This window comes from Lethenteron reissneri, chromosome 23 (assembly GCF_015708825.2).
Source record: "Lethenteron reissneri isolate LAM-NWPU_2019-01 chromosome 23, ASM1570882v1, whole genome shotgun sequence".
Taxonomy (NCBI): domain Eukaryota; kingdom Metazoa; phylum Chordata; class Hyperoartia; order Petromyzontiformes; family Petromyzontidae; genus Lethenteron; species Lethenteron reissneri.
Window position 1 is genome coordinate 3680637 of NC_083801.1, and position 14079 is coordinate 3694715.

The 14079-nt window shown below is 43.2% G+C and overlaps 1 protein-coding gene across 2 annotated transcripts in view; it reads right to left on the bottom strand.

Annotated features, from left to right (window-relative positions):
• LOC133345859 (neuropilin-2-like) overlaps positions 1–14079 on the bottom strand; it is a 149015-nt gene that overhangs the window by 14914 nt on the left and 120022 nt on the right. For both annotated transcript variants that reach the window (XM_061556903.1, XM_061556902.1), the window contains exons 14-17: positions 13309–13586; positions 11601–11697; positions 11063–11104; positions 9450–9554 (exon numbers count right to left, since the gene is read on the bottom strand). In XM_061556903.1, the coding sequence (XP_061412887.1) occupies positions 9450–9554; positions 11063–11104; positions 11601–11697; positions 13309–13586 (522 nt within the window). The remainder of the gene's footprint in view (positions 1–9449; positions 9555–11062; positions 11105–11600; positions 11698–13308; positions 13587–14079) is intronic.

The following is a 14079-nucleotide window of genomic DNA, read 5'->3' on the forward strand; positions in this document are numbered from 1 at the left end:
AAATCTATGCATTATTGAACTCCCCCCTCCCCCCCTTAAAAGGTGTATATTTATAATTTTTGCATGATGTACATTCTGGAAAGTACCCACATGGCAAATTTCAAGTTTTTTTGCATGTCGGGAAGTACGCTAAACATTTTGAACAGACACACATAATCACAGCTTTGCCTTTTATATATATGGAGATTACTACAGAGTAAACATTACCAGCAATAGTCCGGAGTCATGGGTACTCGGCGTGAGTGTCATGACCGGCGGTGCAATACCACCACCAAGACCGTGGAGTCAAGACGTCTTGTAGCGCACAACTCTGAGACATTAACCTCCCAGCTCTCACGAGACAAGCTCGTGCCATGCCCAGGTGATTACCATCACCACCACCCCCTCCAAAACACACGTAATGTTTTCTTCTGCGAGAACGTTAGGGCAGCTGTTGATATTCCACATTTTTAGTTCATGCAAAAAAAGATAACCGATATTTATCCATCATAAGCAACCACTGTTGACCTTTTGCAGAGCAGACTCTCAATTTGGCATAGTTATAAACGAAGTAGAATTCCATAAATGAATTGAGATCAAGCTATTAACGGTGGCACTGAACATCCCTCTGTCGCTCAGACCAGCGGACGAGGTGCTGTAATCCATTTGGTAATCGTCAGCCTGGTTCAGGTGTTATCAGAGGTGTGGAAAAAAGAAAAAAATCACCGATTAATTCCGAGGAGTAATTTGCCCAATTTTACAATTACAGTTTGAATGTATGCAGGGTCTAATGCAATTTGTGTACAAAAAAAACTGGCTGTACGCGCATTATGGGAACAAAAGAGAGGTGGTTATATTTTTTAAGTGAGGTGCAATTTAAATCACTGCCGAGACGGGGGACATCAGTGCTAGTGCAGAGAAACGGTCTTGAGCGTGGATTTGAACAGCGGAAGGAATTCTGCAGCATGGATGGTCCAGTACTAATTGTCGTTGAAAACTGTACTTGAGCTCTGGTGGTGGGGAGATGTTATCTCCCTCTCCTGGTCGGCATGAGTCATGGATTTAATCTCCTGCCCTGACGATGCCTACATACGACAGTTGTAGTTTGCGTGCTCTCTCTCTCTGTGGTGGTTGTGTCGATTATTCTCCGGGTCCTCTGGTTTATCCCTCCACATTTGGAATCAACATGCCTTTAGATTATACTGGTAGGAACCTCCAGGTTACACCAGCCCACAGGGGATTATTGTGTCCGTCGTGCAGGGAGGGGTTGGGTGGGGAGGGGAGGGTGGGAAGGGGCTGGGTGGGGAGGGTGGGGCTGGGTGGGGAGGGGAGGGGCTGGGTGGGGAGGGTGGGGAGGGGCTCGGTGGGGTGGGTGGGGCTGGGTGGGGAAGGGCTGGTCACCCCGTGGAGCCCTTATAAAACTCAACGTTTCACCTACTCACGCCGGCTTGTGCCCGCTCTCACAGTCGGGCATATTTGCGGAATACACCACGCCGCCGTTGACCCTGGCCATTGACCGAACAACCAAACGTTCCTACCAGCTCCCTCCGCAGGAATGTGTTTTGGCTGCTACTATAAATTCCCATGCGTGATGATAAAAGCCACTTTGATGAGTTGTCACGTGTGGCCAGGGCATCACTCTGTGGGCTTTACCTGGTAAATAAAATAGTTATATAAAAATGAGACCCCAAGTCTCAATCTAGTAGTCACATCTGGAAATTTGCCAATGAAAGTATCTCCACAGTAGGTGCAATACAATCTGGACGCCACACAAATAAATAGAATCAGAATCAGAAACGGGTTTAATCGCCATGTAAGTTTGCACAAACAAGGAATTCACTATGGCGGGACGGTGCATACATTGAACAAGTAGGAATCTTAACTTATATAAAAGGTATACACACTCTTAACTATACTAACGTTACAAAGTATAAGTAATACCAAAGGGCTAAAATCTTTAAAATTATGAATAAGTAGACCTTATAAAATGCGAATGTAAAATGTTAATTAGCCGTATTAAGCAATCTTAAAATACAAATAAGATTACACGTTGTAAGTATGGAAAGGTGTTATTATGTAGATAAAATGTTATAGTAAGTGTAACAGTCATTTTAAGTGTAAAAGTCATTTTAAGCCCTTGGCCTTGTTGAGGAGGCCAACAGCGGATGGGAAAAAACTGTTTTTATGACGTGAGGTTTTGGTCTTGATGGACCGCAGCCTTCTGCCGGAGGGGAGTAGCTGGAACAGAGAGTATCCAGGGTGCGAGGAATCGTCCGCAATCTTCCTCGCTCGCTTCAGGGTCCTCAAAGTGTGCAGGTCCTCAAGGGTTGGTAGATTACAGCCAATCACCTTCTCAGCAGTGCGGATGATACGCTGCAGTCTGCTCTTGTCCTTGGCAGTTGCAGCAGCGTACCAGACGGTGATGGAGGAGGTGAGGATGGACTGAATGATAGCTGTATAGAAGCACACCATCATTGTCTTTGGCAGATTAAATTTCTTCAGCTGCCGTAGGAAGTACATTCTCTGTTGAGCTCTCTTGATAAGGGAGCTGATGTTCAGTTCCCACTTGAGGTCCTGGGAAAGAATAGTGCCCAGGAAGCGGAAGGACTCAACATTGGTGACTGGGGAGTCGCACAGGGTGATGGGGGTGAGTGGGGCTGTATTCTTCCTGAAGTCCACAACCATCTCCACTGTCTTAAGAGCATTAAGCTCCAGGTTGTGCTGGCTACACCAGGTCACCAGGTTGTCAGCTTCCCTCCTATAGTCAGACTCATCCCCATCAGAGATGAGCCCAATGAGGGTGGTGTCGTCCGCAAACTTCAAGAGTTTGACGGACTGGTGGCTGGAGGTGCAGCTGTTGGTGTACAGGGTGAATAGCAGAGGGGAAAGGACGCAGCCCTGAGGAGATCCGGTGCTGATTGACCTGGCGGCAGAAACTTGTGATCCCAGTTTGACACACTGCTTCCTGTCAGACAGGAAGTCTGTGATCCATCTGCAGGTGGAGTCTGGCACGTTCAGCAGGGAGAGCTTGTCCTGAAGCAGGCTAGGAATGATGGTGTTAAAAGCCGAGCTAAAGTCCACAAACAGGATCCTGGCGTAGGATGCTGTGGAGTCCAGATGCTGTAGGGTGAAGTGGAGGGCCATGTTGACTGCGTCATCCACAGACCTGTTGGCTCTGTAGGCAAACTGAAGGGGGTCCAGTAGAGGGTCTGTGATGGCTTTGAGGTGTGCCAGGACCAGGCGCTCAAAAGACTTCATTACCACGGAGGTAAGGGCGATGGGTCTGTAATCATTTAATCCTGTTGGCCTTGGCTTTTTGGGCACTGGAATGATGATGGAGGACTTGAGACAGGCTGGTACATGACATGTCTCCATGGAGGTGGTAAAGATGTTGGTGAACACTGGAGACAGCTGGTCAGCGCAGTGCCTGAGGGTGGCTGGAGAGACAGAGTCCGGCCCAGCTGCTTTGCGTGGGTTCTGCCTCTTGAAAAGTTTTTTAACTTCTCCCTCCTGAATGGAGATAGTTGTCTCTGTAATGTGGGGTGGGATAGGGGCCTCTTGGGTGGGAAGGGGTAGTTCAGGACAGTCCAATTGTCTTTCAAATCTGCAGTAGAACTCGTTCAGGTCGTTGGCTAGGCGGGAGTCGTTAGTGGTGTGGGGGGCTCTGGGCTTGTAGTTGGTGATCTGCCTGAGCCCTCTCCAGACAGAAGCAGAGTCGTTAGCAGAGAACTGGTGTTTTAGTCTCTCTGAGTACAGTCGTTTAGCCTCTCTCACCGCCTTGCTAAACCTGTTCTTCAACTCCTTGAATCTGTCGCTATCCCCACTCCTAAACGCTTCCTCCTTCTCCAACCTCAACCTTCTGAGCTTTGCTGAGAACCAGGGCTTGTTGTTGTTGAAGTTCACCCTGGTGCGTGTTGGAATACAGCAGTCCTCACAGAAGCTGATGTACGACGTCACAGCCTCTGTGAGTTCATCCAGACTATTGGTAGCAGTCGTGAACATATCCCAGTCAGTACAGTCCAAGCACGCCCGCAATTCCTCTATAGCCTCACTAGTCCACTGTTTAAATGTCCTCACAGCAGGTTTACAGAGCTTTAGTTTCTGCCTGTATGCAGGAATTAGGTGGACCATGACATGGTCAGAGTGTCCCAGTGCTGCTCTGGGGACGGCGTGGTAGGCTCTACTGACTGTAGTGTAACAGTGATCCAGAGTGTTCCCTTCTCTGGTAGGGCATTTAATGAATTGTCTGTATTTGGGGAGTTCGTGGCTGAGATTACCTTTGTTAAAGTCGCCAAGTACAATAACCAGCGAATCTGGATTTGCTCGCTCCACACTTAGAATCTGGTCGGCGAGCATGCGTTGGGCCTCTTTAACCTGAGGTCCCGGCGGCAAATATACTCCGACCAAAATGAACGACGCGAACTCATCAACAACAGTGATGCATCAATCCACTGCTGGATGAAGTTGGGGCTATATATCTGTCATTGTTCTGTGACACCATGAAACCATCTTGCTCGTACACATAAGCTAATCTCACAGCTCTCTCTCTCTATATCTCCATGGTGGTTGTCCTCTTAGGCGTGTTCTCTCCTTTGGCAGCCATCCCACCGCCAGTTTTGTCCACTGACCATAACCGTTCTAGTGGTGTACTACGCAAGCACACTTTTCGCTGCAGTCAACACGATGTTTCTGTCTTGACTTAAAGCTTTCGTGACTGCAGGAATACATATTTTATGGGTATTTCGGTAAAGCCACGTAGATAGAAAATACTAAAAATATCACGACGTTTCGATCGCAACACCTGAAGACGATTGCTTGTGTTGCGATCGAAACCTCGTGATATTTTTATTATTTTTCTTCTATCTACGTGGCTTTACCGAAAGACCCATAGAATACGATGTTTCTGGTTTGCATTTGTTCTCAAATACACGTGTTGTTCTTATTCCTATCTGGGTAATTCCCTGCATTAATCTGACCATGTTCCTTGGTGTATATTTCAGTTTTCGCTTCATTATCTCGGTCACTGTCCACACATCCGATTCATGTCACAGCGGAGAACGTAGTACCCATCAACATCTTCACCACCGTCACCACTATTTACACTTTCATCATGCTCAACAACTTAATAACGTATGTTACATTATCACCAAGAATATGAATCCCTGCAGTCACGAAAGCATTTAAATCAAAACGTATGTGATGTCTACCATCACCTTCACCACCATCTTAAAAATGTACTGAAATGTTTATCATCACAAGAAGCATGATGATCAAAACCCACATTGCCACTACCATCACAAGCTCCACCATCATTATCACCTCCACCTACATCATCATCATCACTATTTTAAATACGATCATTATCAACATCACCCTCAACCGTCATCATAACGTTTTAACTATTTAATATTTTCCGAAATTATTGAAGAACTAAACAAGGAAGGCTGCAGAGTTGAGCTTAAACATGTCCACTGGACAAAAGGCAAAGTGAGAGTGGGTTGGAGTGGTTTTGTAAAATTTTACTTGAAATTAAAAGCAACTTACAAATGTGCCCAAAGGGGAACGTTTTGCATCATTGTATATTGTCTGCTCTGGCATATGAATTGAAAATGAAGAAACTATTTTTTAATAATTGTTTTTTTACCCTTCTATCTGGCAACAAAAGTGTCAGTTTTGTTGCCAGATAGAAGGCTAAAAAAACCGATTTTCATATTTTTAACTGGCAAATGAGGTTCCAATGGTGTAAATTATTTTTTGTTTTATTTGATGTGCTTCTTGTGGTCAGTGGCTGGTCTTGTGTGGTAAATGCTTGATTGTGTGTTCGGGACACCGCTAAGAAATTCTGAGATTGCTTTGGTATAAAGTGGCATTTTTACATTTCCATGGCAAAGCCAAGATCCTTCGAATTATATTATTGCCTTATGTTTGTCACAAATTGGTTTGTAGCTACTTGTTAAGTTACGGGGTGATTTTGTAAACCATCAAGAAAAACTAGATTTGTATAATGTGTGCACATTAGTTGCTGATGAAAACTATCAATGTTGTGAAAGCGTTGTACAATCACTGCAGATGAAGCTTTGCTCCTTCATCGTTGAGCTTATTTAACAAACACCGAGAATCAATCATCGCAATTTCAGATTTGTCACCATTTAGATGAGAAAATGTTGCCACATCAAGTTTATGTGTGGAGCGGTGGCACAGCGGATTTGCGTCAAATCGCTTGGAAACCGGTGAGCAGAGTTACATTCCTGGCAGAGGCCAACATAAGTGGCGATTGTTTGAACCGGTCTTAGGCCCTCCTTGTCATGCACTGATCAGCCATGGGGAAGTATTGACAAAACAAACCTCCATAACCAACAGGGCCTGGACAGGCTTTTATCCAGCAATAGATTGACAAATGGGTGTATAAAAGAGTAGTGGGTGTACGATAAATGTGCAGTGGCCATCACTGACCACCGCTATAACTTTGCACTGCTACAGTGTTTAGGTGCTGCTGCCAGTAATTGGCAGCATGAGGCCACTCGCAGTGAAATATCACAGCATGCAAGCCATGTGCAGGCAGAGTGGGCTCCTGAGCAGTTGAACTGAACAAGCAAGCGTTCATCTTTTGTTGTTACACCCTAGCTTGTGGCACGTCTACTGTACACGTTCTAAGTCCACTGGTGTAGACGTTGGTAAGTTTTATGATGGTTTCATGAATTTAAAAGGGTTGTGAAAGTGGATTGTGTTCATCATGGAAGACAATGCATGGAGAGCCTATGTTGTTTATGTTGATTGTGGTTACTGATGTGGTAAAATGTAATGCCAATGGGAGTTTGGGAAATTTGAGAATTAAAGCAAAATACTGTTCAGTCGATTTTGAAACGTATTATTCAGACATTGTATTTCAGAGGCACTTAAGGTGGATTGTTCTGTATAAACACGTGCCCTAATAGGCTTCAGCCAATGTATATTTCGAGATAAAGTACATTGCAGAGTTAATAGAAAAAAACATAAAGTATGTGATATTATGTTGTAAGCGTAGTATTGTGGTAATATAAATTTGTTATAATATTGATTGACATTTTTTCTAAAGAGATCATTATTGTATTGATACGGAAATACGGAAACAGTGATGCCTCATCTGGTTATAGGAAACCACGCTGAACATCGTGGTGAAATATGGTCAATTTATCCTCACGCCTGATACAGCATGGGAAGGCCTTCATCCAGCAGTGGATTTACAAAGGGCCGTGATTTGTTAACGTTATTTTATTATTGTACAAACCATAAAAAACATGCAATCTACCATATATATTTCAAATACAATAAAGCCATTGCTTTTCTTCAATAGAATCCACCTTCCGCCTTCATATCTCCCACTTTAATTGAGGCTGTCTGTATTAAAAAAATATATTTTTTTACACTCGGTCGCAAAAACCAATCATTAACGGCAACCTCAGCCCTCTTTGTCACTCAAGACCCAGACACTTCTGCAGATCTTTCGTCGTGGCGTGAAACAAATAACAGTCATTTGGTGCTTGGTTTGAGCTATAGAATTGATTTTTGGAGTCAAAGGAAGCCACATTCCTTAACGTGGCTTGTGCTTGGTGAGCTTATGTGCAATGGAACATGGTTACGGAATACCACGAGTTCGTTAGTCCACAACACATTTGTGCACTCTGACTAGACACTCAAAATGTTGAAGATGCCTGCCAAAAATATATACAGCCCGATTTAAGTTTGCTAATGTTATGTCATTTTGCACAATTTAATCCTGTTGGTGCTATCGGTGTCATGTCATGTGATCAGACAAAGAATCCATTCCGTTCTGTCACAGCCAGCAGTGAGTGCTCCCCTTCGTGTTAACAGCCCATGGAATCAGTTATCACAGAGCAACCCTTGAGGTCCCATTCAAGTGACCACCGGTCCAACCAGCAGATGGCCTCACTGCATGTAAGAGTACTGTTTGTTGGAATAACAGTGAAACTGATGTTTAAATTTGGCCAAAGTAAGTGCAGAACTAATAATTTATAGTGATCAGTTTGTGTGTGCTCATTGGTGACTGAGCTGAGATCATCATCATCATCTCGCTGCACTTGGGAACTCACATGAATCCCAAGCGGTGCCTGGATTGGAACCGAGGGTCTCTACAGTGGCGGCTTAGTGCTTCCACCCTCTTGAGCCACTCAGCAACCTCCCATTCAAAACAAAGTCATTACCTGCCTTTGGCAGAAGTATTCTTGTCATAATATTTTCTTCATCTTGATTAACTCAATGCATGCAAATGTAGCACGTAAACAAATCATTGAAAATAAACATCTTCAAAAAAATTTACCGTTTCAGCAATTTAGGAATATGCACGGTGCCGTTTTTAGAAAGAGTTTTTTTTTTCTTCAAAGCATGCCCGCCCCAATCCATTTCGGATAACTTTGGATCATTAAAATGTAAAATAATAAAATGAAATCAGAGATGGTCACTGCCATGAAAAAATAATGAGAATGGGCTCGAATTGCCTCTAGATCAGAGACAAATGAAAATGAAATTGTCCTTTTGGACAAAGGCGTGAAATTAGTTTTCCTCAAGATATGTTTTTTATTCAGAAGAGGAAGTCTGCTTTGTGATAACTCCCAATTATAAAAGTAATGTTTGCAAACTGGAATCTTGATGTATTCCATCATAAATTATATAGGCAGTGCTTTTTTCCGAGACTGCTTTTGGGATGAAAGGGTACAATAATTACTCTGGAGGTCAACACGAGCAAAAATGCTGCTCTGCAAAAATTTCACAAAAAGGCACCTTCAGGATTTAATTATTTATAAAAGTCGATGAACATGAAAGTGATTATGAATCAAACTTTGACACTGATTCCAATTATGCACCCTTTATTCAGGGCTCACATGATTATCTAAGTCTCTATTTTTCAAAGATGGAAACACACCAATTTCAAATGAAATATTGCCGACGCTTAACCACAACGGAGCTGGTAACAGCGAAAAATATACCACATATGATAAGACGCAAAGATGTCGATTGCACTTGCTGTGTTAATTCTCAGCAGGATATTTAATCATTTAGATTTATATAAACACGCTTATAGTATTCAAGTCTATAAATCTTTTTTTTGGCTCAGTCTTAATGTAAAAAAATTCCGGTTGAGCTTTGACCTAAAAACTACAGTACAACTGTTGCTAGGTAACTATACGCTTTCAGGCTGCCTTATATTTTTTTGTTCGTACAGACAGGCATGTCTATTAAGTGAAACACAGACATCAGTTATTAAACAATCACCGACTTGGAAATATGTACATTTTGCGTTGAGCATTATACGGGGAAATGCTGCATTTCACAAAACCGGAAACAGACAAAGCTTCAGACGTAATCCTGTCACCTAATCTGTGTGTACCAGATATGAACAACGCAGAATTTCTCTCTCACAGGATGTTTATAGGATTGAACAAAGAGGGATGCAAAGTGAAAATGTTGTTTACCTGGGGGCCAACTTGTTGAAGTCTTGTTATCATATTTAACCTCGTACATATCATCATATTCGTCCAATATCAGCTCCGTGTCATCTTCAACATTTCCAGGAAATCCTGAAACGGAGATAAACCCATAGACAACGATTGCCTAAGGATCCTTTGCATCATCACTGTGTCTGATTTTGTTTTTCATGGAAGGCAGCCCAAGAAACAATGTCAGTAGTACTGTCTTATAAACGAGATTAAGTATTTAGCGCGCTTACGTTACATGGCAATGCCTGAAGAAAATGTTTTCTTCAGAGACGTTTTGTAGAGTTATGTTATTTGGAGAGATTTGGGTTTTTTTAGTCCGTGCGGACTGCTGCAAACCACTGCCAATGCCATAGAAATAAAACACGTTGGGTATTACAGTATTTTGTAGATGCATACTTGTGCTCTGCATCCTGGGTGTCAAGTTGATTGTGAAGCCTCATCACTGTAAAACGTGTACTTTCTTGGACGAAACTTCTGATGTTCAAGCGGGTTGCCATCTTCTTAAAGTGACATTACTAATAGTGTGCTTGCTTGACTTTTTCAAGCCAACCTCTCTGTTCTCAAGGTGAGGCCTGTAAGGCCCAAGGCTATATGATGACATACACCGTGTCACGGGAGCCAGTAGAGTGAAAAGAATATGGGGCAAAGTACGTAGAAGGTGAATTCAAAACTCATAATTGTGGCAACATCACCCTCTTGCTTGGGGGAGCTCGTGTTTCTGAGTTGGAATGCCAGTTTTATTTTTACAGGAATATATTGCATCTGCTGCATGTACACGCATGATCAATTCTATTTTATTCCGCTCAATTGTTTGTAAACAATGGCATGCTATTTATGATTCGAATCACTGAAAAAAGAATGCCACAGAACACATTGTTGCGAGGTTTTTTCATTCCTAATAAAAAAGCGGGAGTCCCTGAGTAAATTAAAAGGTATCTTCCAATCGTTTTGTTCTTGCCACAATTATTTAATTTGGAAATGTGTATAAACATGTGTACAGTACTGAAGAGCATTTATAAACCAACAACCCTAACGACATGATTTAAAGTCCACAAAAAACAATGAACCCCTCGTGATATTTTTGTAGGAAAATAAAAAATAAACACAAGCACTGCATATTCATCTGCTCGTGTCTTCATACAGTAGTGCTCGTCTGCACGTTTGTCTTACATACCACAGACGCATCGCACTGTTTTACAAACGTGAATTCACGTGTCAAATATAATGCTCGCTCCGCCTCTAAGCCTGTTTGAAACATTTTAAAATCGCGAGCGCCAATTCAGTCCTCCTGCCACCAATTCAACGAAACGACTGTGAATGCGACGGCAGTGGAGGGGACGAGATTCCCCTCGCAGCAGGAACGGCGGATCAGTGTCTGCCTTATGTCCTCGGAGGCCGCTCTGAACACGACATCGGACGAGCAGCAGTCCAGAAGAGTGACTGATTATACATTTGAATCCATCACGTTTATTCGCATTAGACACCGTACAAAAAGGGACGACACATGTTAGCACTATAATGGCTTCTTTCTCTCTCAGGCGCTAGACACAAGGGAAACTGAGCATTAATGAAACACAATAGTGTCCTACCTGGAGGCAGACCGAGTACTCCTGGGAAGGCATTGAAAGGCTCTGTAAGAGGAAAGGTGCTTGATCAATTTACACATGTGTGAATCGAGGCATATGGACACAATCTAAACAATTGCAATTGGGGTGTAATTTCAGTTTTGTGAATGCTAAATATTGACAATTTGAGGTTTAAAGTGTGTAAGCGAATATTATATGGATGTGTCCCTTTGGGAAAATGGTAACAGCTGTCGAGGAAATTCAGTTCATTGAGAGTTTACATGAAGAAGCGGAAGAAATGTAGAGGGTTTGGGCTACTACCAAAAAGCACGTCCGCTAAAATGAATGCTACATCTGTCTTTGGTTTTGAATTCCTTTGTATAAAAAATGCATATCCTACTTTTGCAAATGAAACAGTTGAATACTGTGTTTTGTTCTTTCCATGACTTCTGTAAAAGTCGAACGAACATGAATTTTGGAGTATATTTTTGTAAATTTTCTTGCTGATAGCTATACAGTCGGTGCTTATTTAGAATGTGTGACAACTATTTGGGGTACTTACTCAGGCAGTGCATGAGAGGGATTTTGTCGTTGAACTTCACATCGTCAACAGCCAAGCACCCATTGTGCCCGTCACCCATCTTTCCTTCCAGGATGACCTGCGGGTACCGACCATGAGCCTTTGTTGCGTTGGTTGTAATTTTACATGTCACATTCGAGTACTCCGTCATAATGTTTTTTTTTTGTAAACACGTTCCTTCGGAGAGGGCAGGTTGGAACTTGGTTGGACAGCGCATTCGTGCACGACAGAAAGCTCGCGGTCACGTGACGCATTTCAACCAAGCCGGGAGCGTACATGTTTGGGAGGGGCTATGCACGATAGACAAATAATCCCTGGTGGGTAGTGTGAAACTGTTGTTCCTACATGTATCATAATGAAATATATCAGCGTGCAACATTTTCAAATATAGAGTGGTATATCCAGAACGATAATATTCAGTCAATATGTATTCTTTAACCATGCAAGGAACATTTGAGATGAATTATTTTGCATGCGAGGGAGACATTAACCATGGTTTCAAAAGAATCATTCTTAAAATGTAGTTGCCGCTAATGTGTTTAAACATTGGGGTTTTGGCTTAGAAGCTGCATGCAATGGGCTACGTTGTAAATGATACCAGGGTCTTTAACATCCATATCATTACAGATGGCGGATTAAATTAACAATTCCCTGTACAAATGACGAGGCAGCTGCTGGATTCAAATTGTTCCATACCCAACTAAATATTGCAGGTTATAAAAATAACAAAAGCCCACAATATAAATGCGTTAATTCCATGATGTGAAATGAGAGTATTGTGGATTGCCTACTAATATATAAATTAAGCTTTTTCTTTTTTTGCATTCCGATATTTGCATAGCCTAAGAATATAGACTGGTGATTAATGAAAGACTAAGAGTAACGGTGACAGAATAATATACCATGGCAAAAAAATATATCCCATTCCTAAAATGCAATTAATTATTAAACGAATCACATATCTATCAAATGTATAACCAGGAAATACAACTGTTCGGCTACAGGGGGGAAAAAATAATCCAAAATGACAGCGAATTTGCATTTCCCATTTGGCGGTCGGATATTTGTCACATGTGTGGTTATTTGGAGCGAGTCCCAAATATAATTAGCAGACAGCTGTGGATACGATTGTGTTTACTTGGGTTTCTGTGTTTGCTAACAGTGGCCAATGCTGTGCAATATTTTTTTGTGCTTGCCTGGGCTGAACTCGGGGATAATTCCCTTGAGTTCGTGACCTACTCGGAACACTTTCCCCTTTCCACTGACCTGTGATAACTTCCGTTAAGTCAGAACACTAATTAATTAAAACAGCAAAACGTATGTTCCCGTGAAGAAAGCTTAAAAATCAATACAACCTGCTCAAGCTGAGCCAGGTCGAATCAACAAAGACAAAATTCCCCCGTAAATATTGTTGGGGCAAGTGCTGCTGGCGAGTAGCATCTACAAAGGTCGACACGGCACACGAGGGGGGTGGGTTTGCCAGCGCCACGCGAGGCCGCCTTTGTCTCCCTTGTGGCGATGCTTACACACTGCACCAGGTACTCAGTTGAGCCCGAGCCGACCTAACAACAACACACCGCTCGACGCCTTCAACTTGCTGAGCGATCGTCGCATCACGGCGGCGGTGGCCGTTGCTGTGATGCGACGAGCGTCCGGCGCTCCGAGTTGCGCACACGGGGAAGGAGGGCACCTGGTAAGGGGTGGCGTGTTGCGGCAGGATTGTGCGCGCCTCCTGCCAGCTTGGTGCCGGCTGCTCTCCAGACAGGCTCCACAGCGTCTCGTCCTGCAGGCCCATCGGCGTTTGCGTGCGCACGTTGACGGAGAGCTGGCTGTCGATGCCGCCACTCATGTGGTACCAGAACTGCAGGCAACGGTAAGTGCTGTGCGGAGTCACGGGGGGGCTCAGCAGCCTCGCGGCACCCTGCTCGCCTCTCTCCGACACTTCTACGAATGCGTAGTTTCCTTGACCTGAAAGAAAGGAAGGGACAAAAGATTGGGGTTATGTTACAACGTGGATCTGGCAATTTGGTAGATTCTCGATTTTAGGCCAGAAACGTTTAAGAAAAGTATCGACGTTGCGTAGGTGTTCGTGGCTGTTGCGGCTATATCGGTGTCCGATGTGTCTTCGGGTTGTGCCGCGTGTTGTTTGCTCACAGCTCGTGGAGCGAAACGTCGGACATCGTGCCGAGCAATGCGCGGCACGACCTGAAAAAACAACTGGAGGGCGACATTATGTCCGATATTTATAAGACTGCCCAATTACTGTATGGTCCGTGATCTTTGCGTGTTTTTTCCTTATATAAAAAAAAAACTCGCTACATTCAAAGTATATAAATGAAGGAATATAAAACTAATGTTAATATTTTTGTCAGTTTAAAACTGTAAGTAAATTGGCGAGTTTTTTTTGTTGCTATAATGTTATGTTCACGAATAACAATGAAGTGGCGGCTCAGGGAAAGAA